This window comes from Eleutherodactylus coqui, chromosome 10 (genome assembly GCF_035609145.1).
Source record: "Eleutherodactylus coqui strain aEleCoq1 chromosome 10, aEleCoq1.hap1, whole genome shotgun sequence".
In the NCBI taxonomy this organism is placed as follows: Eukaryota; Metazoa; Chordata; class Amphibia; order Anura; family Eleutherodactylidae; genus Eleutherodactylus; species Eleutherodactylus coqui.
In genome coordinates, this window is record NC_089846.1 from 8,142,564 (window position 1) to 8,170,485 (window position 27,922).

The 27,922-nt window shown below is 49.7% G+C and overlaps 2 protein-coding genes across 2 annotated transcripts in view; one reads left to right on the forward strand and one right to left on the reverse strand.

Annotated features, from left to right (window-relative positions):
* Positions 1-3,014, forward strand: part of AK8 (adenylate kinase 8) — an 82,629-nt gene extending 79,615 nt beyond the window's left edge. Inside the window, exon 13 of the mRNA XM_066579727.1 lies at positions 2,651-3,014. Coding sequence (XP_066435824.1) covers positions 2,651-2,906 — 256 coding nt within the window. The 3' untranslated portion in view covers positions 2,907-3,014. The remainder of the gene's footprint in view (positions 1-2,650) is intronic.
* A 12,060-nt stretch (positions 3,015-15,074) lies between these two features.
* GTF3C4 (general transcription factor IIIC subunit 4) lies at positions 15,075-26,852 on the reverse strand. The gene is made up of 5 exons (XM_066580171.1): positions 26,553-26,852; positions 22,451-24,220; positions 20,539-20,669; positions 18,791-18,879; positions 15,075-16,960 (listed from the first exon to the last, which is right to left on the reverse strand). The coding sequence occupies exons 1-5, from the start codon at positions 26,820-26,822 to the stop codon at positions 16,896-16,898; spliced, it is 2,325 nt and encodes a 774-aa protein (XP_066436268.1). The 5' UTR covers positions 26,823-26,852; the 3' UTR covers positions 15,075-16,895.
* Positions 26,853-27,922: the final 1,070 nt, after the last annotated feature.

A 27,922-nucleotide genomic window follows, 5' to 3' on the forward strand; every position in this document is an offset into this window, starting at 1 on the left:
ATGTCCCTACTAGTATCTCATCCCTCTGGGGCTCTGCCTTCTCTAGTTATGTCCCTGCTGGTATCTCATCTCTGTGGGGCCGGGCCTTCTCTAGTTATTTCCCTACTAGTATCTCATCCCTATGGGGCTCGGCCTTCTCTAGTTATGCCCCCTGCTGGTATCTCATCCCTATGGGGCTCGGCCTTCTCTAGTTATGCCCCCTGCTGGTATCTCATCTCTGTGAGGCCCAGCCTTCTCTAGTTATGTCCCTGCTGGTATCTCATCCCTGTGGGGCTCTGCCTTCTCTAGTTATTTTCCTACTAGTATCTCATCCCTATGGGGCTCGGCCTTCTCTAGTTATTTCCCTACTAGTATTTCATCCCTATGGGGCCTGGCTTTCTCTAGTTATGCCCCCTTCTACTGTCTCATCCCTATGGGGCTCGGCCTTCTCTAGGTATGTCCCTACTAGTAGTTCATCCCTGTGGGGCCCAGCCTTCTCTAGGTATGTCCCTACTAGTATCTCATCCCTCTGGGGCTCTGCCTTCTCTAGTTATGTCCCTGCTGGTATCTCATCTCTGTGGGGCCGGGCCTTCTCTAGTTATTTCCCTACTAGTATCTCATCCCTATGGGGCTCGGCCTTCTCTAGTTATGCCCCCTGCTGGTATCTCATCCCTATGGGGCTCGGCCTTCTCTAGTTATGCCCCCTGCTGGTATCTCATCTCTGTGAGGCCCAGCCTTCTCTAGTTATGTCCCTGCTGGTATCTCATCCCTGTGGGGCTCGGCCTTCTCTAGTTATTTCCCTACTAGTATTTCATCCCTATGGGGCCTGGCTTTCTCTAGTTATGCCCCCTTCTACTGTCTCATCCCTATGGGGCTCGGCCTTCTCTAGGTATGTCCCTACTAGTAGTTCATCCCTGTGGGGCCCAGCCTTCTCTAGGTATGTCCCTACTAGTATCTCATCCCTCTGGGGCTCTGCCTTCTCTAGTTATGTCCCTGCTGGTATCTCATCTCTGTGGGGCCGGGCCTTCTCTAGTTATTTCCCTACTAGTATCTCATCCCTATGGGGCTCGGCCTTCTCTAGTTATGCCCCCTGCTGGTATCTCATCCCTATGGGGCTCGGCCTTCTCTAGTTATGCCCCCTGCTGGTATCTCATCTCTGTGAGGCCCAGCCTTCTCTAGTTATGTCCCTGCTGGTATCTCATCCCTGTGGGGCTCGGCCTTCTCTAGTTATTTCCCTACTAGTATTTCATCCCTATGGGGCCTGGCTTTCTCTAGTTATGCCCCCTTCTACTGTCTCATCCCTATGGGGCTCGGCCTTCTCTAGGTATGTCCCTACTAGTAGTTCATCCCTGTGGGGCCCAGCCTTCTCTAGGTATGTCCCTACTAGTAGTTCATCCCTGTGGGGCCCAGCCTTCTCTAGGTATGTCCCTACTAGTATCTCAACTCTATGGGGCCTGGCTTTCTCTAGTTATGCCCCCTGCTGGTGTCTCATCACTGTTATGCCCCTACTAGTATTTCATCCCTGTGGGGCACGGCCTTCTCTAGGTATGCCGTCTGCTGGTATCTCATCCCTATGGGGCCAGGCTTTCTCTAGTTATGCCCCCTGCTGGTATCTCATCCCTGTGGGGCCCGGCCTTCTCTAGTTGTTCCCCTACTCGTATTTCATCCCTGTGGGGCCCGGCCTTCTCTAGTCATGCCCCCTGCTACCGTCTCATCCCTATGGGGCTCGGCCTTCTCTAGGTATGCCCCCTGCTACCGTCTCATCCCTATGGGGCCCGGCCTTCTCTAGGTATGCCGCCTACTGGTATCTCATCCCTGTGGGGCCCGGCCTTCTCTAGTCATGCCCCCTGCTACCGTCTCATCCCTATGGGGCTCGGCCTTCTCTAGGTATGCCCCCTGCTGGTATCTCATCCCTATGGGGCCCGGCCTTTTCTAGTTATGCCCCCTGCTGGTATCTCATCCCTGTGGGGCCCGGCCTTCTCTAGTTATGCCCCCTGCTGGTATCTCATCCCTATGGGGCCCGACCTTCTCTAGTTATGCCCCCTGCTGGTATCTCATCCCTATGGGGCCCGACCTTCTCTAGTTATGCCCCCTGCTGGTATCTCATCCCTATGGGGCCCGGCCTTCTCTAGTTATGCCCTCTGCTGGTATCTCATCCCTATGGGGCTCGGCCTTCTCTAGTTATGCCCCCTGCTGGTGTCTCATCCCTGTGGGGCTCGGCCTTCTCTAGTTATGCCCCCTGCTGGTATCTCATCCCTATGGGGCCCGGCCTTCTCTAGTTATGCCCCCTGCTGGTATCTCATCACTGTGGGGCCCGGCCTTCTCTAGTTATTTCCCTACTAGTATTTCATCCCTGTGGGGCTCGACCTTCTCTAGTTATGCCCCCTGCTGGTATCTCATCCCTATGGGGCCCGGCCTTCTCTAGTTATGCCCCCTGCTGGTATCTCATCCCTATGGGGCTCGGCCTTCTCTAGTTATGCCCCCTGCTGGTATCTCATCCCTATGGGGCTCGGCCTTCTCTAGTTATGCCCCCTGCTGGTATCTCATCCCTATGGGGCTCGGCCTTCTCTAGTTATGCCCCCTGCTGGTATCTCATCCCTGTGGGGCCTGGCCTTCTCTAGGTATGTCCCTACTAGTGTCACATCCATAACCCAGCCCTGTTTTCTCGCAGGTATCACAGTCTTTACAAGCCGGCGCCCAGAGTGGAAGTGCACGAGCGTCTGCGGCAGAACCCGGCGGACTCGGAGCAGCAGGTTCAGCTGAGGTTAGACATGTATCACGCCGGCGCTGAGGAGCTGGAGGAGTTTTATCCAGATGTCATTCATGTTAACGCTGATCAAGACCCGTACACCGTCTTTGAGTTCATTGAAAGCTGCGTTGTCAAACCGCATCCGAAGTGCGTCCCCGGGGAGCCGCCGTCTCCCTAATCACTCTCAGCACGTACAGCGCTACCTGTTCACTCGCATTAGCTGGCAGGACTTTATTCCACCTGAGCGGCCTCCGCTCTCACCTGAGAATAAAGACGATCCCCATCACCTGCCGTCCGGTTGTCACTTCATCGCACCTTCTGGTTAACCTGACGGTAACATCTCCTACCAGGCAGCCAACACGGAGGGAACACGCTGATTACACGGGATCGCTGGCATGGAACTGCACCAAAGTGCTCATAAGCTTAGATACACGGCTCAGCAGGCAGTATCACACAGGATAGGATTAGATACACAGCTCAGCAGACAGTATCACACAGGATAGGATTAGATACACAGCTCAGCAGACAGTATCACACAGGATAGGATTAGATACAGCAGACAGTATCACACAGGATAGGATTAGATACAGCAGCTCAGCAGACAGTATGACACAGGATAGGATTAGATACAGCAGCTCAGCAGACAGTATCACACAGGATAGGATTAGATACAGCACCTCAGCAGACAGTATCACACAGGAGAGGATTAGATACAGTAGCTCAACAGACAGTATCACACAGGATAGGATTAGATACATGGCTCAGCAGACAGTATCACACAGGATACGATTAGATACAGCAGCTCAGCAGACAGTATCACACAGGATAGGATTAGATACAAGGGTCGGCAGACCGTATCACACAGGATAGGATTAGATACACAGCTCAGCGGACAGTATCACACAGGATAGGATTAGATACACAGCTCAGCAGGCAGTATCACACAGGATAGGATTAGATACAAGGGTCGGCAGACCGTATCACACAGGATAGGATTAGATACACAGCTCAGCAGACAGTATCACACAGGATAGGATTAGATACACAGCTCAGCAGACAGTATCACACAGGATAGGATTAGATACAGCAGACAGTATCACACAGGATAGGATTAGATACAGCAGACAGTATTACACAGGATAGGATTAGATACAGCAGCTCAGCAGACAGTATGACACAGGATAGGATTAGATACAGCAGCTCAGCAGACAGTATCACACAGGAGAGGATTAGATACAGCAGCTCAACAGACAGTATCACACAGGACAGGATTAGATACATGGCTCAGCAGACAGTATCACACAGGATACGATTAGATACAGCAGCTCAGCAGACAGTATCACACAGGATAGGATTAGATACAGCAGCTCAGCAGACAGTATCACACAGGATAGGATTAGATACAAGGGTCGGCAGACCGTATCACACAGGATAGGATTAGATACACAGCTCAGCGGACAGTATCACACAGGATAGGATTAGATACACAGCTCAGCAGGCAGTATCACACAGGATAGGATTAGATACAAGGGTCGGCAGACCGTATCACACAGGATAGGATTAGATACACAGCTCAGCAGACAGTATCACACAGGATAGGATTAGATACACAGCTCAGCAGACAGTATCACACAGGAGAGGATTAGATACACAGCTCAGCAGACAGTATCACACAGGATAGGATTAGATACAAGGGTCGGCAGACCGTATCACACAGGAGAGGATTAGATACACGGCTCAGCAGACAGTATCACACAGGAGAGGATTAGATACACAGCTCAGCAGACAGTATCACACAGGATAGGATTAGATACAAGGGTCGGCAGACCGTATCACACAGGATAGGATTAGATACACAGCTCAGCAGGCGGTATCACACAGGATAGGATTAGATACAGTGCACCAGCAGACAGCGTTATAAATCAGGCTAAGAGGGGTCTCATACAAATAGCTTCTAATTAGGGAATCCGAGATCGCCGTCTGCGCAGACTTTCGCGTGGACATTGCAAGGCATGAACTTTCAATTTTTCCTTCACACTCTCGGATACAAATTGCGTATTCCACAAGCGGAAGGAAAATTGCAGCATGCTCTATTTTAAGTGCCGGCGCAGGAAGTGCAAACAACGGTCTTTCTCAATACAGATAGATCAGGTACGCAGGACTACCAGCCGGAATCAGCTGTGGGCCTCGGCCCGTTGGTGTGAGCCCGGCCTGCGGATACACTCACAGGTGGCATATTTTGGAATCGTCGCCATTTGACGCAGTTTTTGCTGCAGATTTGTGGTAAAATCTGCAGAAATGGTTTTATTGCGCCCATCCCACTGTGAGCTCGCCTTCACAGCAGCAGATTTGATCAGTCTAATAATCCAGAATACCAGATAATCGACTCTTCCCGGCATTGGAGGACGCAGAGTAACCCCACAATCTCACTGATATACCGGTATATATACCTACAGGCACCCCTGGCTGCCACCAGCGAGCGGGATCTGGCCGTACCTGCAGCCGCCTCATTTACTCCTCTCATTAATATTTTGCGCCTCGTCCTTTGTGCTCTCCGCATATCTCCACCATTATATTAGTTCCCCTCGAGTGGCTCGGTGGATACGGCGAGGGGCGGGGGAGGGGGCTGCTTGGCTGACTTCATCTCATTCACATGCATAGGGAAGTGCTCCGCTTGTAGTCTGGGGTCGGAGGTCGCCTCCCTTAGGGTTTGTCGCAGGCCCGGCCTAAGCAGCGAAAGCGTTACCAGAACATGCAAATACACTTGTTCTACGCTCCCTCTGCAACGGCGCGATCAATTGTAATTCATTTAATTACCGCAAACAAAGCCGCTCGCCTCCGATAAAGGAGCACAACACAAGCCGGCGCCGCCATCGTGGCCAGCGGTACGGCTCCATTAAATAGAAACTGCATCACAAGACGGCGAAATCTAATGAGTTGTGTACAGGTGCATGGAAAAAATGCATGAAGCAGATCTTCAGGCTCCTCCCCCTTGTTGAGACTCCTCCCCTCTGTCACTGTAGGATTGGCGTTGGTAGTTTATAATCTGCTGTCTTTGCTGTAATGGAAATGATCTCCCTCTGCTCACCTCCTGCTGACGCTGTAAATTATATATAAAAGCTAATCAAAACAAGCAGAACTGCAGTGTAAAGCATAGGGGAGAGTGAGCGGCAACCTCTGAGACAGGAGAGGTGGATCTCGAACTACCTCTGACTCCCAACAGACCATTCCACTACGCTGGATTCACTGATTATATAGCAGTGTCCAAATGGAGCAGAGCTGCAGTGTAAAGCATGGAGTGAGACTGCAATTCATCCTGAACTTCTATTGAGACAGAAAAGGTGGATTTTAGAATATCTGAGACTCCAACAAATAATGCAGAAAACACTGATATAGAGCAGAACTGCAGTATAAAGCATGGAAAGGGACAGTGCTGCAGCTGGGGTATCTGGGAAGAGAAGGTGGTGGATTTCAGACTACCTCACACATAATGATGATATGAACCTAGTCACAGACTCTGATCTACTGTACAGGTAAGTAGGAGTCACTGATTAGCTGTGCCCTAGTGGAGCAAAGCTGCAGTGTAAAGCAAGGAAAGGGACAGTGCTACAGCCTGAGCATCTGGGGAGACAGAAGAGGTGGATTTCAGATTACATCTAACTCCAACAGATAATGCAGCTGAGCTGTAGTCACTGATTATAGCTGTGCCCTCACAGAGCAGAGCTGTAGTGTAAAGTATGGGATGGCACAGCACTGCAGTCTGAACCTCGCATCAATTCGGGGAAGCAGGGAATCCTCCGCTGTGGCTGTCTGCTGCGGCAGAGGATTGCCGAGTTTCTCCCATCTCCATCTCACAATGCATCGCGTGCATCTATCATGTGGCGCAACGCTCCTGCCGGCTCCATAGAAAACAACGGGCGATGCAATGGGAGAGCACACAGCAAGACACAACATGTCCCGTGTGGGAAACCATCGCTCATGTGTACCACCCTAATCCAAAGAATGGCGTTCATATGTGTGCGTCTCGCGATGCACAGATCTTGCGTGATTTTATCGCCGGTGTGAAGCCGCCCTTAGGCCTCATGTCCACTGGGTAAATCGATTTAGGAAATCCACGCGGGTGTCCCACACGCGTGATCCGCGGCCATAGGGATGCATTGGACACCCGCCGGTAGGTAAATACCTGCAGATGTCCTTTTTCCTTGCCGCGCGGATCGCACTGCGGGAAATCACCCGCAGCATGCTCCATTTTCTGCGGGTCTAATGCAGGCTTCGATAGAAGCCTATGGAAGCCGTCCGTATCCGCGGCACACCCGCAGCTGAATTTCTGCTCCCTGGCGCGGGAGAGCAGGAGTTAAAAAAAACTGTGCCCGGCGCATGCGCACGGTACGCTGCGGGCGTGCCAAGCACATCCGCCAAGCCGAAGAAAGAAAATCTGCCCGCGACGGAGGGCAGATCCGCAGCGTTCGGACAGGTAAGTAAAAATCAATTTATAGGTCTCATGTCCGCGGGAAAAGAGGGACCTGCGGTGGGATTCTGCATGGAGAATCCGTGTGGGCCCGAATTTCCCAGTGGACATGAGGCCTTAAGGTCCTTTCACATACGACGATTATCGCTCAAACTTCTCTCAAAAGCCAATTTTTGAGCGATAATGGTTGTGTGTAAATGTGCGTCAGTCGTGCACTCACTGTGCAGTTTTCGTCCATCGCTGACTTCAGGTCCGCATGAAATCCTTGTCCCTCAGGACGATAAGACGGACCGCACGCTGAGTTCTCCACGGGCAGCGCTGATAACATTCTTTACCAGCTGTTAACAGCCACTGCCCCAGTGGAGAACAATAGTAATGTATTTAGAGAACAGACCACCCGCTGTTCTCTAAATACATGCAATGAAGTACTAAAGTGCTGATTAGCCCATTAGTACTTATGCAAAATGATCGCTCAGAACTGTCAGATGATTGCTCAAAATTCGTCAGAAACTGTGTGCGTAAACGCAGACTCTGATATCCTATGCAGGTAAGCTGGAGTCACTCCTTATAACTGTGTCCTAATGGAGCAGAGCTGCAGTTTAAAGCATGGAAAGAAACAATGGTGGAGCCTGAGTATCTGGCGAGACAGGAGGTAGATCTCAGACTACCTCTGCATCCAACAGACGACGCAGCTGAGCTGTAGTCACTAATTATATATGTGCCTTAACGGAGCAAAGCTGCAGTGTAAAGGATGGAAAGGGACAGTGAGACAGAAGAGGGGGATTTCAGACTCCACCAGACAATGCAGACCAGCTCCCAGGGGAGAGTCGGACGCACATGCGCAGTATCCCACCCTTGGTAAACTACAACATAGTTTCATATTGTTCTCTATGACAGTCCAGTAATCCGGAATATTGGAGCATTCGGCATCTTCCATCTCCATCGGCCTTATGTTATCCTATATATCCGTGATCTCCCACCTGCGGATCGCCAGCTATTGCGGGACTACAACTCCCACCATGCTGAAGAGATCCACATCTTGGAGAACCGCTGTATATAAGAGAATGATGAAGGCGCAAAAGTTGCAGGAGGGTTCAGTAATGAGCGAGATCTGAGGGGCTTGTGTGAACTTAGTCATCTCTGGTCCCCCCATGGCGAGGCTGGGTGAGGGCTGCACACACATTCCCGGATGCGCTCTGATTTCAGCTGCGGAGGGGAGGGATAGATGTACCGAGCAAACCTTTGTCTGCAGCCGACATGAAAGGGACGCGGTGATGGAACACACAAGTTCTCTGCTGGCGCTGCCATCTCCTACACTCAGGGAGCCGCTGATCTTCTGTCAGATATCTGCATCCGCCGCCTTTTATGTGGAAATGTCGTCTTGAAGTCGCGGTGTAGAAGTCGATTCAGTTCGGGAAAGAATGGATTCCTTTTTATGTGCCAACTTCTAAGCGTCTTTCTTCTGGCGTCAAGGCGGATGTTACTGGCGCGTACGTACATCTGTGCGCCGCTGCTCCTCGTCCCCGCATCGCACACAGGGAAAGAAGCTCTGCAGCGCTGCAATGTACGGATAACCATGCCCCCCCCCTTTCTGGCGGTCAGTTGTAGACCCGCACCATACTGCCCACATCAATGTATCGTTAACCCCTTAGTGACGCGGCCTATTTGGGACCTAAAGACACAATGATTTTTGGGGACTTTTATCTCCACTTCTCAGAAGCCATAACTATTGTTTCGTTTAGATGGCGGCTTGTTTCTTTTTTCGTGGCGAGCTGTAGTTTTCACTGGTGCCATTTTTGGGTACATATAATCTATTGTAGAAGTTTTAGCAACTTTTTTTTGAGGGGCAGGGAGAAAAAAAAACATCAAATCTGACTTTTTTTTACAGTGTTAATAATACAGCATAAGGGTGCATTCACACGACCGTGTATCGTCCGGGTATTCACGCCCGGCCAATATACGGCGTCTCTCTCTGCAGGGGGAGGAGGTTGGAAGAGCCGGGAGCAGTGCTCTGAGCTCCCGCCCCCTCTCCACTATTTGCAATGAGAGGAGGCGAAGCAGGGGCAGGGCTAAGTTCCGGGAATTAGCTCCGCCCCTGTTCGGCCTCTCCTCATTGAAAATAGTGCCAGGGGGTGGAGAGGAGGCACAGAGGGGGCCACTTCCAGTGCAATTTACTGCAGTCCTAACAGCGGTCCCACCGGACTTAGAGGCGCAGGAAGCGGATTCCTACTTCTCACATGCTGCTCTTCTACGATGCAGTTGGGTTTTACTCTCTACTTCTTACAGGAGCCTCAACACAAACCTCAAACTCATGTTCTGGGGCCCCCAGGAGCCCATGTGCCATACCGTCATGTAGCACACCCATGCCTTTCTATGCAAAATGTGATTGTTCCCAGCAAGAGAAGCCAAGTAATCTTGTAGATATGATAGCTTTTAATGGCTAACAAAAATACATGATGTAATAGCGAGCTTGTGAGCCTCTCGGGCTCTTCTTCAGGCTGAAATGGAATAGATCCGAAGAACCAAGTATTCTATTCAAGTATTGTTATTTCACCATAGGATTGAGAAATAGTGCTGGATCGTCTTTTTGACTATATCCTCTATAGGGGTTGTTTGATGGAGTTCAGGAAGCCAAGATTTGGAGGGTTGTTTGATAAAATGCAAGATGTCAATATATAAAAACGCTCACCGCCGCCCTCATCCACTCTCGGCTCGATTATTGCAACTCGTTGCTGATCGGCCTCCCCTGCGCCAGACTCTACCCTCTCCAATCCATCCTGAATGCAGCAGCCAGGCTCATCTTCCTGCCCAGTCACTACTCAGATGCCTCTGCCCTGTGCCGGTCACTGCACTGGCTGCCCGTTAAATACAGAATTCAATTCAAACTCGCTACCTTCATCCATAAAGCCCTCCACAGTGCAGCGCCCCCTATATTGTATCCTTCATTTACAGCGCAGCGCCCCCCTATATCGCCTCCCTCATCTCAATCCATCAACCAGCCCGGGCTCTCCGCTCTGTAACGAAATCAGACTGCGCACCCCTTTAATTCGAACTTCTCATTCCCGCCTCCAAGACTTCTCCAGAGCAGCACTGGTCCTCTGGAACGCACTACCAAAGGCTACCCGAGCAATCCAGGACTCGCAGAACTTCAGGCGTGCTCGAAAAACGCACCTCTTCAGGGAGGCATACCGCATTCCCTAAACCAAACCCCTCTGTACCCACCTGATAACATGCTCCCTGACCTACTGACTGCAATCCCTGCTAGCCATCATAAACCGCTCCTGCAGTCATACCGTTTCTGCCGTCACACGGCTAAATGTCTGACCATTGTCTATGTGTATATCACCCCTCACTCTCCACCTCGCCATACTCCGCACATCTCCAGCCCCTTTACGTTCTGTATCACCCCATTACTTGTAGTATGTAAGCTCGTTGGAGCAGGACCCTCACCCCTATTGTCTCCATCAGCTGATTACTATGTACCTGTGGTTCTGTAATGTTTGTACTTTTGTCTTTCTGTATCCCCCCTCTCTATGTAAGCTCTGCGGAATATGTTGGCGCTATACAAATAAAGATGATTATTATATGGAAGAGTTGTTGGGTTGGGGTCCAGGAAGCCACATTATAAGTAGCTGTTTGATAAAGTCCAGGATGCTGATATATGAGAAGCTGATGCTGGAGTCCAACAGACTAAGATATGGGGAGTTCTTTGGTGGGGTCTAGGAAGATAAGATCTGGGGAGCTGTTTGATAACATGCTGGATGTTGATATATCTGCAATTGTTTGGTGTGGTCCAGGAAGCTAAGATATGGGGAGTTTGATAGGGTCCAGGATGCTGATGTGGGGAGTTGTTTGGTAGCGTCTAGCAAGCCAAGATATGGGGAGTTGATTGCTAAGTTCTAGGATGCCACTATAAAGAGGTGGGGTCAGTGAGATCGAAGAAGCCAAGTTATGGGGAGCTGTTTGATAAGGTCCAGGATCTGCTGATATATGGGAAGTTGTGGGGTCCTGGAAGCTAATGGGAGCTGTTTGATAAAGTCCAAGATGCTGCTATATGGGGAGTTGATTGGTGCGGTCCAACAAGCCAACGTATGGGGAATTGTTTCATAAGATCCAGGATGCTGATATATGGCAAGTTAGTCGGTGGAGTCTAGGAAGCTAAGCTACGGGGTGTTGCTCCGTAAGGTCCAGGATATTGCTATACAGGGAGTTGTTGGTGAACTACAGGAAGTTGAGAAACGATGGTGTTTAGCAAGCGAGCACTTGGGGAGCTGTGTGACCAGGTGCAGGATGCTAAGGCATGGGTTCCTGTTAGGTGTGATCCAGGATGCTAAGGCGTGGGTCCCTGTTAGGTGTGATCCAGGATGCTAAGGCGTGGGTACCTGTTAGGTGTGATCCAGGATGCTAAGGCGTGGGTACCTGTTAGGTGTGATCCAGGATGCTAAGGCGTGGGTACCTGTTAGGTGTGATCCAGGATGCTAAGGCGTGGGTACCTGTTAGGTGTGATCCAGGATGCTAAGGCATGGGTACCTGTTAGGTGTGATCCAGGATGCTAAGGCGTGGGTACCTGTTAGGTGTGATCTAGGATGCTAAGGCGTGGGTACCTGTTAGGTGTGATCCAGGATGCTAAGGCATGGGTTCCTGTTTGGTGTGATCCAGGATGCTAAGGCGTGGGTACCTGTTAGGTGTGATCCAGGATGCTAAGGCATGGGTTCCTGTTAGGTGTGATCCAGGATGCTAAGGCGTGGGTACCAGTTTGATGTGATGTAGGATACTAAGTCATAGGTACCTGTTTGGTGTGATGCTGGATGCTAAGCCGTGGGTACCTGTTTGGTGTAATGCAGGAGGCTGAGCTATGGGAAGCTGTTAGGTGTTATGCAGGATGCTAAGGTGTAGATACCGCTTTGCTGTGATCCAGGATGCTGAGCTATAAGGAGCTGTTTGGTGGGTTCAGTGCCCCCTTTTCCCCTACAAGCAGAGGGTTGGTAAAGCAGCAGCGATCTCAGCTACAACGCAGGGGTAGTAATGCAGCACAAAGTTAGCTGTCGGCTTGCTGTAGTTCACATCACCAACTCATATCAATTAGGACAGACTCCAAACTGGAGGAGAGGACGGGAACAGCCCCTGGCTGCGGCGTGCGGACCTCCACGAGGCCGTGATAGAACGTCACCATCTGCTCGTCTGGCAGGAGCCTCCCCCCCTATTTAATACAATGATCCATGTTGTGGCCGCGCGGCGCTCAGAGCACATGTTTATCGCGGATCACGTTTTATTTGATGGAGCCGGACCCGTGACTGGCAGCAGCGGGCAGGAGGCATTGTTGTTGGATCGGGTCCTCGGTGCCAGGTTGGCGCAGTATCTGCTATTATGAAGTGGCTACTTTTTAATGATGCAAACAACACATGGCCGGCGATTGAAGCCAGTTTTAAATTGCAGATGGCAGGAGAAGTCAAATCTAGGACATGGCAGGCAATGCTTAACGAGTTCATAATGCCCCGTCTACACTGCCCATCCCGGCTATGTCCACCAGGGCCTATAGGACGACTTGTGCCAAGGCTGGGCAATAAAGCTTGATGCGGTGATATTTCAATGGCTGTCTAAGAGAGGAAAGGCATAAATACTATTACAGTACAGTCTATAGCGCGCCCGGGGTCTACGGGGGTCACAGCGATGCGGGTGAATGACTGCTGCCTAACGGTGGAGCAGCCGATGCTTAGAGGGCAACTCCACAAAACATTTGATGAGGACTTTGCTGGGTTACCTAGATCGGGGCGGAGCGCTTGTAGTAACTTCCACCACTCTTCTACATGTGCAGCAGGAAGCAAGGACAGCAGATGACAGCCCCGCCGGCTGCCACTTACCTGCCGGAGCCTCTGAGGACAGGCGAGGTGTGGGCCTCATTCACACTGAGATAATCTACTGCAGCTGCAATAAGGCAGATCTGGTGGCAGAACCTCTTAAAGGGCTTTTCAGGCTACGTTTATTGATGGCCTGACCTCAGGATAGGTCCATAACAGTTGATGGGCCGGGACTCCAGTCAGCTGATCAGGCGCCCGCTGTCACTAACAAAAACCCACAGGGTGGGGTAGAAGCAGATCTGTAAATTTATGTGTTTTTGCCAATTGCAGAGTGTGCCCGGTATCAGTCTGGGTGCTGAGCGGTGTACCCCTACCTGAGGATAGGTCACCAAAAATACCCCCCCCCCCCCCAAAAAAAAAAATAAATAAAAAAAATTAAATAAATAAAAAACAACAAACCTTTAATACACACCCCAGCTGCTGCAGAACCTCCCAATGCACACATCAGTCTCAAATTGTACACCTCAGCTGCTGCAGAACCTCAAAATACACACATCAGTTTCCACCTCCATGCCCCAGCTGCTGCAGAACCTCTCCATACATCAGCCTCATACTCCACATCCCAGCTGCTGCAGAACCTCTCAATACATCAGCCTCATACTACACACCTCAGCTGCTGCAGAGCATCATACTACATACCCCAGCTTTTGCAGAACCTCGCACTGCACACCTCAGCTGCTGCTGAACTTCCAAATACACACATTAGCCTCATCCTCCACACCCCAGCTGCTGCAGCACCTCATACTACACACCCTAGCTGCTGCAGAACAAATTGAAAACTACAGTGTTTCAGATAAATCAAGAACAAGACTCTCCCCCTTACTGTTCAAAGAGGTTCCGCAGCAGCTTAAAATGTATATAAGGAATCATGAATCCCATTATGAAGAATATGAACCATGTGCTCAGCCTCCTGTATAAATGCTCTCCGCCTCCTGAAAGTCCTCGGCGACTTCTAATAGTCGTATCATTACATCAGGAAACCAATACGAGCGCATCAATTAGCGGACGGTCGTATCATGAATCGCACAGCGGTCTGCGTCTCCACTCGTCTTAGAAACCTCCTTTATTGACCTTTTTCACAATTATAGATAGAAAATAATTCTATAAATATACACAAAACCGCCACAAGTACGAACAAACGCCAAATATTTACAAAAGTGACACAAAGTACTTAAGAGCTGTATGAGGGGCAGGTGGGAGCGCTCCGCGGGGACCGCAGACGCCGTGATGTCACTGCGAGCAACCAGGTAACTTTCTCCTAATTGTTAGTCAGAACTGGTTGCTATGGGGAAAAAAAATCAATCAATGACATTTAGGCCTCCGGCACACTGGCAGTTTTTCATCCATATGTCCTGTCAGAACAAGGGATGACGCCCGGACCGCATACAGACCTCGATTATTTAATGAGGCAGCACTGCGGGAAATACTCATCACACGCACTATTCTAGTCCGTATCGCAGAGTTAGGACACGCAGATACATGTGAATGTGCAGGTCGTCTGTGTATCGATCCGGACAGACAGGTATCCGATGCCCGAACCTCTTATGTGCAACGTAAGGCAAATGTGGCGGAGGCCTTAAAGGGGTTATCCCAATATCAAAAGTTATTCCCCACCCACGATAGTGGTTAACTGCCTGATCTGTAGTCGTCTGACCACTGGGACCCCCGTCCATAACAAGAATGAAAAGGGGGTGAGGGGAGGGGTGGGGGATTTATCGGCCCCGGCAAAAAAATAAAAGTGTGGCCAAGTTCCAACTCCATAGGACTGCCAAAAAGAAGTACAAGCGCTCCGCCATCTCCATAGAGATGAATAGAGCTGCAGCGCCAGGCTCAGCTGCCCGTCCGTTCAGACAGAGGACCTCCGATCTTGTGCTGTCTGGCAGTCCAAAAGTTATGACCGTTCTCCCCTAACCTGTGCTGAAGGCATTACCCATTTAATGGCCGCTGCCTACTCTTACCCTTTAGAGCGTCTTCACACAACGCCGATTCACTGACAACCCCCCCCCCCCCCCCCCCCCCCCCAAAAAAAAATCAACAAATGTGCCGCAAATTCGCAGTGGCCAAATCCACAACTAAATGGCTCAGACTTTGGCGCGGGTTCCAACCGCTGCATGTCAAAGGCTGGCATACACTGTCCAAATCCACAGCATAAATTAACATGCGGCGGCTTTAAAATCTGCATTTCAAATACGCTGCAGATTCTGGGAGGAAATGTTCCGTTTCACGCGGGCGCAATTTGTTTTTTAAAGCTCATCCACACGGCCTGTAGTGGAAATGCTGGGGATTTTCTGCCTCGCCTGAAGGCGCTGTTAAGCCAACTTCACACGGGCAAGCGCGATATCAGGCCGTGCTCGCCAACATGCGATATTCCCATGGATGCGAGGCGCTTATATATCAAAACCGTCTCACATCACTTCGGGGAAGTAGCGATCTTCTGCCACAGCTGGCAGCCGCAGCAAAGGATTGCAGAGTTTCTCCCATTGTTTGTCAATAGGGAAACATCGACCTGCGTGCACCTACCACGTGGCGCGATGCGATGCTTCCCCGTTGAAGACAATGGGCGATGCAAGGGCCTGCCCGAAGATGGGACGTGCCGCAATTTGTTTCCCGCATTGCAATGCGGAAATTTTCTTTTTTAAAGTCGCTAATGTGTATGACCATGTGAGATTCGTGCGTCTCCCAATGCACAAATCTCGCACGATTTTCTCGGCTGTGTGAAAACGGTCTTATAGTGACCGATTGTTTCACTAGAAAATAACGACCAAGACTGGAAGATGGCGACGGGCGGCAGGAAAACTGCTTTACAACAATGGGGGGTGTCAAAACTTAAATGGGGTCTCCACCTAAATCCAATTACTACAGCCCTAAGACAGAGAAACATGTGCCTCCTCAACTCTGAGCAGAGACTGGTTGCTATGGAAGTGCTCCCTGACAACCAGTCTCGCTGTGCATATATCCATAGCAACCAGTCCTTTCCCATTTTTGAGCTTAAAGTACCCGACAACACATCTGCTGCCTTTAGCAGAGGGTTCACCCCACACTCACATTATTCGTGCCCATCAGGGGCAAGACGTCTTCTTGGAAGGTGCTGGTTATAAGACACGTTACAACGACGATGTACCAGCTCCTCAGCCCAGTAGTACCAGGCGCAGGGTCTTCAGTGCCCACCTGCTTTGGGTGCCCCCTTAGCTGCACTGCTCAACCAGCCCAGATTAAAAGTGCATCTCATAGCAAGACATGTAAAAAAGTGAGCGCAGACGTAAACCGCCCACCGGGTCATGTGACTCTCTCTGCTTTAAGCTGCAGCGGGTGAGTTTACACGTAAGTGACTACTGGAGTCTATAGAGACTGTACATTGTTCAACAATAAATAAAAACATCATTTTAGCACAAAGACATAAAGATGGAGGTAGCTGCCCGTCTCCAGGGGCCGATGCTGCCACGACGGCGGTAGTTTGGTCCTCTTCTTGTGCTCCCATTGTGGCCCAGCCTCTGTCACCTGCATACATAGATGGGTCAAGAGGCGATCGGCACAGCCCTCTGCTGCTGAAATATCCAGTGCCGCTTTCACCAATTTGACTAGTTGGATGCAGAGGGAAGCTCCTCAGAAATATCCAAATCCCTCCTCCGACCTCAAAAATGTTCTTCCCAAGGTTTATAAGACAGCAGCCATTGTTCTCCACAGCAAGCGACCAATCAGACATCAGCGATTCTGGACCTTGGCTTTGGAGCGCTTGCCTTGGGCATGTGACTTCTCCAATGTCACCGTTCTGTACAAATCTCCAAAAGGGCCATTATTAACATAAAAAGGGGGGGGGGAGAAAAAAAAAAAAAGAAAAGTGCTAAAAAACTGGAGAGTCACAGAGTGTGCAGGGCTCTTTAAGTAACCGCTTAATCCATTCCAAGTCTGGAAAAGAAGACCCAAAGATGTTAAGAGGAGAGGTGGGGAGAGGGGATGGGGGTGAGGGGAGGGAGGTAGGGTGGTGTCTGCAACATTATAGAACAGATCGCTGCCGTCTTCAGTTATCGTCGCGGGAGATATAGTGTTTACATCAGACGCTCTACTAGAATCTGTATATAATGGGCTGTTAGGGCTCATTCACACGGGCGCATTGTCTGGCCGCATTCAGTCCACACAGACCCAGTGAATACAGTTCTAGTCATACAGGCGTTTAGGTGCTTATTTTACACCTTACGTCTGTATTCACAAAGCAGAAATTTTATCCACCCGTGTGAATGAGGCCTTAGTGTTGCATCTAATAGTAAACATCCCAGCCTATTCCATACAGCAGAATTGTGAATACAGCTCTGGATGTGACTGGAGTAGAAGATAGGATGTAACTCAGGCCAGTATGGGCACCGCTTTATACATAGATTGTACCGGAAATGTAAAATGCTGAATGAGGGTGAGAAGAGGCTGCTGGTGTCAGTGAAGTAAACTAATAAGTTAGCATCTGGAGAATGCACCGTGTGAGTAGCGCACGCCAATGCCACATGTGAACGGGGTGAAGGTTTGCGTGCTTGACCACCGCGCCATTCACCTCTATGGGACAGGTGGAAATTGATGTGCTCGGCAATCTTCCTCCATCCCACAGAAGTGAATGGAGTTGTAGTCACTCGTGTGCATGTCGGTCTCTGGATCACTGGGGATCCCAGCAGTCGGACGCCCAGCGATCAGATATGTATCCCCGATCCCGTACTCCTCTGAACGATGTGCACTTATTATTTAAATAGGTTGACTCACCTCTGAAGTCAGCGTTATCGTTCCTGTCATGCCAGAGCCATCCACATCACCTCTGAATAAACCCCGATGGCAGAGAGTGACAATACGCGATCTCTCGCTAGTTATTACCAGATCGTGCGGCTGTGAATTAAAGCGACCCTCCGCTTCCAGGACCGGAGGGTATATTACTTGCAGGGGTTCTTCTGCTGGCGCTGGCTCGTGTTTCCAGCCGTCCAACATGGCCGACACAATCTTCAAGCTACCTAGTCCCCATTGGTAGTGACTACTAGTGCACTATACCTGCTGGTCACGTGATCAGAACCGGTCGATCAGAGGGCAGGCGGATATAGGAGGGGCGACAGAGAAGAACTGCAGGTAGTATACTACCTCATGTGCCAGTACAGGCTTCAGTCTGGAAACCGGAGGGCTGCTTTAAAGAGCGCTGTTAAAATTTGATTATGTAATAACTAAAATTTAGGAGCGCAGTTGTGAGATCTTGTGATTTTTTTCATTCTATGTCACCGGAGTTTACAGACGTATGATAAGGGCGGCTCTGGGCATGATGAGGCGAGATGGGCGATTTGTAAAAATTTGCCTAACTTATTCATAGTTCTGAAAAACAATAACTTTGCTTTAAAGGGATTTTTCAAAACTAGAATAAAAAAGTGACAAAACAAAGTAAAGCATACTTACCTGTTAGATGTCCCCCCCGACACAATTGCTCCCTTCCCCACCTCTCCCATTGTGCATACGACCGCTCAGCCAATCATTGGCCCTAGGGGTCATGTCTACATGAATGACATGACCGCTGGGACCAATATCTGGCTGAGCACATGACCGCTGCAATAACTTCCTGGACCGGGGTGACTGCGAAGACCCAGGGAACATCTGACAGGTGAGAACTCCTCAGCTTGTTGCTTCGGGCTTCCAGCCATTTTTTTCAAACTCTTGGAAAACCCCTTTAAAATCATCCTGAAAGTGAAAATATGTAAAATCACGAATAGTGGAGTTTACCTTCCGGGACGGAATGCCTCGCAATACTGTCGTGAAGTAAGCACCTCCGATACTCAAGAGTCTGACACGCCTGATAGGTCAAGAAACACCTGGAATGAGACAGTCCAGCGATCAGGAAGAGAACAGCAGTCTGCCAGCGACTTCATACACTTAGAGGTGGCCTAAACTAAGGCAGTTTATAAGGTAAGTACTAGAAGTCACTCTGTGCTACAAACCTGGTTTCAAATGTGCAGCTTTTTTGATTCTCTGAAAGCAGCCTGCAGTGTAAAGAATGGTGGCTGTCACTGTGGCTGCATCCAAGGCCGTATGGCTATAGTAGTATATCCAGTATAGACTAGAGGAGAAAGTCTATTTGTGGTATATGTATAGATAGAAGCCTGAAGGTAGCCATGGCAATCAGAATGAAAGCCCCCATTCTTTACACTGCAAGTCACATACAAATACCTGCAAAAAAAGGAACCAGATTAAAGGGGTATGCCCATCTTGGCATTTCACGGCCAATATGGGAAAACCAAGACGCTCTGTGCCAACCACCAGTTGGAAAGAACAGCTGTTTCTGCAGCACTCACTGAAGTGAATGGGAGTTACGGAAGCAATGCTCCGCCCTTACCGTAAGCTCTGGCCACGGCAGCGGTGCCTCGTCTTGGCTATGAAAAGCTGAGATAGGAATACCCCTTTATGATTAAAGGGGTCAGCTCGCATCCCCCCAATAATATACATATCCGACCGGCATGGCAGCGGAGTCACTGCTGATTGGCAGGACTGTGACAGATCACCGGTCATCATCTCTATTTGACCATTTGTGTGCGGTTGCACAGACGGCTATAGACTATAAACAGCTGGAAGCAGATGAAGTGCAGCTACACAGACAACATGCAGGATGACGGTCAGTTAAAGGGATTAAAGACATTTAAAGGGGTTATACTGGACTTTTACTATGGATAACTATCATCAATACTTTATAGGCGGCTCTGCCACTCGGGATCAGCTTATTGTGGCACTGGAAGCAGATAATGCTGTCCATATGGCAGAACCCAGGTTTGGTCCTGCAGGCACAGCTGCCATTGCATTCCTGATCGGTGGACCCCATCAATCAACTATTGATGACCTATCCTGAGGACGGGTCATCACTAGTGAAGGTCCTGGATAACCCCTTCAAGTCATATCCATAGGATAGGGAATACATTTCTGATCACTGGGGTCTGAGCCATGGGACCCCTAGAAATCCCAAGATCTGCACACCCCAAATGTGCATGTGTGTTCAGCACTCCTACGGAGGGAGATCAATGCGGACAGCAATCTTCCTGCGTCATACATGTGCACTGCTGCTCTAGTCACATGGGGTATTTGGGGTGCACAGATCTTGGGGTTGCTGGGTGTCCCGATGGTTGGACCCCCAGGGCTCACACATTTATAGGGTATGTTTACATGTCACTAAAATGCTGCAGGATTTCCACAGCAAATTCCGGATCGAAAACAGAGTCAAAATCCGAACCAGGGGTGCTGCGCTCACTACAGGCCGGCGGGGAACGCTGACAGCGCAAAGACTTTGGAGGTGAGGGGAGCACCGTATCTTCTGAAATCGGCTATGCATCCGATTCCAAGTCATAATTGGCACCAACGGTTTGGATTTGGACTTCGTTTTGGATGCAGAAGTGGGATTTGCTCTGGAACTTTCTGCTGCAGCAGTTCTGTAAATACCCTTACGTATGCATCTTACATAAGGCATGAGCGATACCACCACTTACCTCGGCCACAGGTGTCCGTTTGGGCAGAGTGCCTTCTTGCTGTCTGTGAAAGGTAAAACCTCTTTACACAAGCTGCAATACTCGGGAAACATCTGCTTGTTCATCTTCTTCTCCACATGTCCAATGAGGACCTGCAGGGGTTAATGATGGAAAGAAACAGATAAAATCCTTGCATCACATGACAAATCTCTCTCCTTTCCCAAAAGTTTGTTACAATGTATCAGTGCAGGTAAGATGCATCAGCTGGGGCTCACAAGGTGATTGGCTACACAAGACAGAATTGTAACAAACACTCAGCTGTGAGAAACATTGCATCTGTACACGGTTTCAGCCTCACAAAGTGCAAAAAGAAATCCCCATTCACTGACAGCAAACAGAGATCTTACAAATAGTGAGGGTTTAAAGAAACAAAAAAGTGTTAGAAAAAAGCAACACTTCATGATCAAATGCAAAGCAACGTTTTACAAATTCTCTGGCAGCTGAGAACGTGTTTGGGAGACTTACAGTCCTGAACACCAAGAAGGAAAAGTCCTGGAATTCTGGACATCGCAGGATCGGTATGTTAATGATATGCAAATGATCAAAAATGGAAACACAATATTCAAAACATCGCGTTTCGTTCAGCAACAAGTATGATTGCCACACGCCGAAATATACGCCTGCTATCAGTGAGGGTATTAATGGTGGTCTGAGGGATGTTCTGCCACGCTGAATGCTCTTGGGGCGGCTCCCTTCACAATTGCCGACCAGTGACGGCCCAGATGTGCTCGATGGGAGATAAGTCCGGAGACGCTGCAGGCCGTGGTCGCACGGTTAGGCCACGCAGGCTGCTCACAGTTGTATGAGCAACATGCAGCCTGGCGTTTTATTGAAAAATGGCTCCTGTGACACTTTGGAGAAATGGCGCTACCGCTGGTTCCATGAGATAGCGCTGAGCTGTTAGTATACGTGGAATGAAGACTAGAGGGGGTACATTACACCACCCCACACTATAATCGCGGGAGTAGGACCAGTGTGGCGTTCCCTCGTGAAGGGAATTATGGCGTTGGCCACACGGTCTCTAGACCAATCATCGGCTATCGTTGCATCCAAGACAGGAGTGGGACTGATCCCTGAAGAGGACGGACCTCCACTGCCGTCTTGCTCTGCACCATGATAGCCTTTGAGAGCGGTGGCCTGAGGTCAGTGAACACCCGGACGTCTGGCTCGTAGCCCAGGGTTGTACGAGCCCCTTCTGATGCTTTGTGTAGACGCTCCTCGACCCCCTAGACTTGGGATGTGACGTCCAGTTTCACTCGCAGTACAGAATGGGTCACTACGCGCCATTCTTCTAATCTGGCGATCCGTCCGTGGAGACTTCGCCTCTGTGCACCCCTTGCTGCTGTTCGAGTTCATTATCGCTGGGACACACAACACTGAGGACATCTTGGCCGGCGCAAGTAGCGTTCTGCGGGGTGATAAACCAAAGCATCTCGGTTCAAGGATTCTGCCCTCTTAGTTCGTAAATAAGTGGTGATAACCGGCCTGTCGACGATCGGGAGTCACGGCACAATCGGGAGTCACGGCACAATCGGGAGTCACGGCACAATCGGGAGTCACGGCACAATCGGGAGTCACGGCACAATCGTACCACAAGATTTTTCCGATTTTGGAGGGTTCGTGTGGCTGAAAACTAAAAACTTTGCTTTCGCTCTGGCTGTTATACCATTGAAGCCCCTCCCACATGCCACAGATTGCAGCTAGCTGCTTGAAAATTTGATCATTTGCATATCTTAGCGTCACATTCAACTTTCGGGACTTTCATTACCTTATGACTTTCCCTTCCTGGTGTAAGTTCAACGTTGAGGAGTGTATATGTGAAGTACATCATTTGTAAAAATGTATCATGCAAAAGGGAAGCTAGGTGGCGCACCTGAGCAGTCCGATCATCACTGTCCTTGTTGGCCATGAGATAGGCGCAGACGCCTCGCGTCGGGATGGTCGTATACTCCGTGATTCCTGTGTGTAGATACACCTCCCCCAGTACATGCTTCATGTGTTCCCGGATAAGATGCGCCTCCACGGCATTGATCTTCTGTTGGATGTCCAGGAGGCCTTCTTCTGCCGGAGTACAATCCCCATCAGGCTCTGCTAAGTCTTTCAATGTTTTACTGGGGCTATTCTGACTCACCTGCCCTTCCTGCTCCTCAACTACTCCGATCTCTACCAAAATTTCCTCGGCCTTCGAGGCTTTTGACTCCTTGGGAAATGGCTTCCACACCACCTCTAAGGAGGTCTTCTTGAACGACTGGTACCAAATTCTCAGAAGGAAGAGACGGAACCTCCAAAAGTACAAGGGTCCACCCTCAATCTTTTTGTCCAGAGCGTCCACCAGAAACTGGGGGATGATCTTATCTTTCAAGACCTTCCATCGTACCAGATCAGATAGGTCCATCTGTCGGAAGAGGTTCTGGCTGGAGGTCTCCAGAAGTTGAGCCGCTGCTTCCTCGAATGTTTTGAGGGCCACAAAACGTACATGAAAGTTCTTGCTGACGGGATGGATGCCGTTGTTCATGCCTTCAGAGGTTACGCAGGCGAGGTAGGCACCATATGGGCTGATGGCGATGCCATGAGATTTCACAGGGCCAAACATGTCTGACAACTTGATGAGCTGGTGCTCGAACTTCAGAGCGACGTTAGTGAAGATGGGAATGAGCTGCTGGACCTTGCCGTCTATGGAGCAGGTATATATGGTGCCGTTCTGCCGGTCCACAGCCATGGAGGCAATAGGCAAGGAGTGGAGTCCGGTCACATGGGAATTGTGTACATTGAGGCCGGCTTTGGATATTAACAATAAGCACCAGAAGACGTACGATCCTCGCGCCGCGACCACCAAGCTGCAGCTACACTTCTGGTAGGGATGATAAAGAGCTATGCACTTGATGCTGTGAACCGGCAGGCGGTCCGTCTCCTGCCAGAGAATAACGGGCTGCCGTAAAGTGAAATACCCCTTCACAGCCTTTAGGTTCACGGGGATGATTTTTACAGGCCCCAAGGCGCTTCCGATGATCAGCCCGCTCATTTTACGGTTGCTGTGCTCGTATTCCCACCAGGACAGAACGCTGGGGGCCTCGATCCCGGAGACGATGGTGTTGCAGGAGATAATGGAGGAGCGGTCCTTTATGGGCAGTTGAAACTGCCATACTGCAACGTCCCCGCTTTCAAAGAGCACAGCCAAGAGGACGGTGCCCACATCCCGGCAGGTGTTGTTCTCCAGTATCTCTTGGGTGGTGCATATAGCGGACCACTCCATTCTCACCGGGGTCTGCATACTGTGCCGCCGCTCAAACTCCACAAAATCCTCCAGGTTTCCAGCTTTGTCGGCGTCGGTCATCACATAGTTGCTTTGAGCCAGACGTTCGCCATACATGTCCGTGAGGTCTGCCAGCTGCTTCCACTGCAGACGGTCAAAATTAGCATTGATGGTCAGCCGGTTGTCCAGAGTTAGGACAGCTAAGAGGCATCTACCATTGGCGTCACAGCCAACAGGGGACCAGCAGGCATACTTGTACCCCTGCAGAGGTGGCAGAGCCTTTGCTTCCGGGTTGAATACTCGGTCCAGCATGAACTTCTGACTGACTGATGGGTCCTTTGACCGGGCGAACTTCGCTCTGCATTGCTCCACGTCTTTTGGCGATCCAATCTGTAAGGAGAGAAGAAAGAGGAGTTAAATACCAGGACCTTCAAAAGAAAAATGCATGCAGTAACAATAAGAAAAAACATTATGTATTTCACTCCAGAGCTGCACTCACTATTCTGCTGGTGGAGTCACTGTGTATATACATTACTTATCCTGTACTGATCCTGAGTTATATCCTGTATTATACTTCAGAGCTGCACTCACTATTCTGCTGGTGGAGTCACTGTGCACATACATTACTTATCCTGTACTGATACGGAGTTACATCCTATATTATACTCCAGAGCTGCACTCGCTATTCTGCTGGTGGAGTCTCTGTGTACATACATTACTTATCCTGTACTGATCCTGAGTTACATCCTGTATTATACCCCAGAGCTGTACTCACTATTCTGCTGGTGGAGTCACTGTCTACATACATTACTTATTCTGTACCGCTCCTGAGTTACATCCTGTAATATACTCCAGAGCTGTACTCACTATTCTGCTGGTGGAGTCACTGAGTACATACATTACTTATCCTGTACCGCTCCTGAGTTACATCCTGTATTATACTCCAGAGCTGCACTCACTATTCTGCTGGTGGAGTCACTGTGTACATACATTACTTATCCTGTACTGATCCTGAGTTACATCCTATATCATACTCCGGAGCTGCACTCACTATTCTGCTGGTGGAGTCACTGTCCGCATACATTACTTATCCTGTACTGATCCTGAGTTACATCCTGTATTATACTCCAGAGCTGCACTCACTATTCTCCTGGTGGAATCACTGTGTGCATACATTACTTATCCTGTGCTGATCCTGAGTTACATCCTGTATTATACTCCAGAGCTGCGCTCACTATTCTGCTGGTGGAGTCACTGTGTACATACATTACTTATCCTGTACTGCTCCTGAGTTACAGACTGTATTATACTCCTGAGCTGCACTCACTATTCTGCTGGTGGAGTCACTGTGTACATACATTACTTATCCTGTACTGATCCTGAGTTACATCCTGTATTATACCCCAGAGCTGCACTCACTATTCTGCTGGTGGAGTCACTGTGTACATACATTACTTATCCTGTACTGATCCCGAGTAACATCCTGTATTATACTCCAGAGCTGCACTCACTATTCTGCTGGTGGAGTCACTGTGTACATACATTACTTATCCTGTACTGATCCCGAGTAACATCCTGTATTATACTCCAGAGCTGCACTCACTATTCTGCTGGTGGAGTCTCTGTGTACATACATTACTTATCCTGTACTGCTCCTGAGTTACATCCTGTATTATACTCCAGAGCTGCACTCACTATTCTGCTGGTGGAGTCACTGTGTACATACATTACTTATCCTGTACTGATCCTGAGTTACATCCTGTATTATACCCCAGAGCTGCACTCACTATTCTGCTGGTGGAGTCACTGTGTACATACATTACTTATCCTGCACTGATCCTGAGTTCCATCCTGTATTATACTCCAGAGCTGCACTCACTATTCTGCTGGTGGAGTCACTGTGTACATACATTACTTATCCTGTACTGCTCCTGAGTTACATCCTGTATTATACCCCAGAGCTGCACTCACTATTCTGCTGGTGGAGTCACTGTGTACATACATTACTTATCCTGTACTGATCCTGAGTTACATCCTGTATTATACTCCAGAGCTGCACTCACTATTCTGCTGGTGGAGTCACTGTATACATACATTACTTATCCTGTACTGATCCTGAGTTACATCCTATATTATACCCCAGAGCTGCACTCACTATTCTGCTGGTGGAGTCACTGTGTACATACATATCCTGTACTGATCCTGAGTTACATCCTGTATTATACTCCAGAGCTGCACTCACTATTCTCCTGGTGGGGTCACTGTGTACATACATTACTTATCCTGTACTGATCCTGAGTTACATCCTGTATTATACTGCAGAGCTGCACTCACTATTCTGCTGGTGGAGTCACTGTGTACATACATTACTTATCCTGTACTGATCCTGAGTTACATCCTGTATTATACTCCAGAGCTGTACTCACTATTCTGCTGGTGGAGTCACTGTGTACATACATTACTTATCCTGTACTGACCCTGAGTTACATCCTGTATTATCCTCCAGAGCTGCACTCACTATTCTGCTGGTGAAGTCACTGTGTACATACATTACTTATCCTGTACTGATCCTGAGTTACATCCTGTATTATACTCCAGAGCTGCGCTCACTATGCTGCTGGTGGAGTCACTGTGTACATACATTACTTATCCTGTACTGACCCTGAGTTACATCCTGTATTATACTCCAGAGCTGCACTCAGTATTCTGCTGGCACACGTACCCGGAGGAAGCAGGTCTTGGCCGGGGCGGGCACGGAGGTGCGGTGCAGGGAGAGCTCCGGGCTGCTGCTGTGGATGTCGCACACCTGCTCCAGCACGGACACGTTACTGCGGGTACACACCGCCAGCCGGTGATCCTCCGACCATGACAGCGGCTCCAGCCCAGTCACCGGGTACAGCAGCCGCACCGCCGGTTCCCGCTTAGTGACTGTGAGGCGGAAACTCGGACGCGGCTCTGGCTGCACATCTGGTGGCTGCTCGGCTTCTGACATCTTCCCCCGTTACCGTCTCTACAGGGAGACGTCATCACAGCGCGACGCGCATCCAGACAGGACCCGCTACCATGGAGACCGGGCTGCCCTGCGCATGCGCCTGTCAGTAAACCTCCAGCACTGCATAACAGGCAGTAGGCTAACAAAAGGGGGCGGGGCTAACCATAGTAACCAATTAGATTCCTTCTCTTACATTCTCAGCTCAGAGTTAGCAATTAAAGCAGCTATTTGATTGGTTGCTAGAAAATGAAAGCAGCTGTCGGGTTGCTACGGGCAACACCAGCTGTTAGTGGCTGCACCAGCTCTCATGTAGAATATTGTGAGGTTTACTTCAGGGTTTTAGGGACGAGTTCTGGCGTTACGTATAAACCTGGCGCTATTTTATAATGTGGTGCGCAGTAATAAACGTCTTCGTATAAAACACAAGTTCCTCGCAGGGTCCGTCCTGCATGTAGACAAAGGAAAATCCCGTCCCACCGCGGCGACCGACAAGTTACGCATTTCGTAAAAAATCATCTGCAGTGCTGTTGGCGGTATCCAAGTGTGCGCCAGTTTTCAGGGCCCTCATGCTGAATACTGCGTCTACAACACAGGTCACATGGGCAACGGTTACAGCGCAGGTCATTGCTCGCAGGGAGCCGCGACTCGCAGATCGTACGCAATGCATCGTGTTAGGATTTCTCGTGACCGGTGAGTTGCGGTTACTTGCGAGCGACAACTCAAGCGCTGTGACTTCTATTCGTTTGCTATGTGGCATTGCGATCTTTGGCCATTGGGGCTTGTGTCGTAGCCACCGTGTAGCCATAGACTTATGCGCCATTTACACAGGACTGATTAGTGCTGGAAATTCGTTCAAACGAACTAATTTAAGCGATAATCTGGCGGTTAAAATGCACAAAAGTAGCTCGCTTTTCGTTCACAGCTTTTTATCTCTGACTTTTCAGTCAGCTTAAGGTCCCCTGCACACGGACGGAAATTCCGCGTGGGATTTTCCGCAAATTTTCCGCACGTGCCCGCTGCCATAGGATTGCATTAGAAAATGCAATTCTATGCAGACAGCCACGATTTGTCCGTGTGAAAACTTGCGCGGTAAACAAATC

What these genes read in the sequence shown, in the direction of transcription:
- GTF3C4 (XM_066580171.1), bottom strand. Translation starts at nt 26,822, where the DNA reads ATGTCAGAAGCCGAGCAGCCACCAGATGTGCAGCCAGAGCCGCGTCCG. An exon ending in AACGGACACCTGTGGCCGAG is followed by an intron (nt 18,880 to 20,538) that starts GTAAGTGGTGGT and finishes GTCTCATTCCAG; the next exon opens with GTGTTTCTTGACCTATCAGG. An exon ending in GAGGCATTCCGTCCCGGAAG is followed by an intron (nt 16,961 to 18,790) that starts GTAAACTCCACT and finishes CTTCTTTTCCAG; the next exon opens with ACTTGGAATGGATTAAGCGG.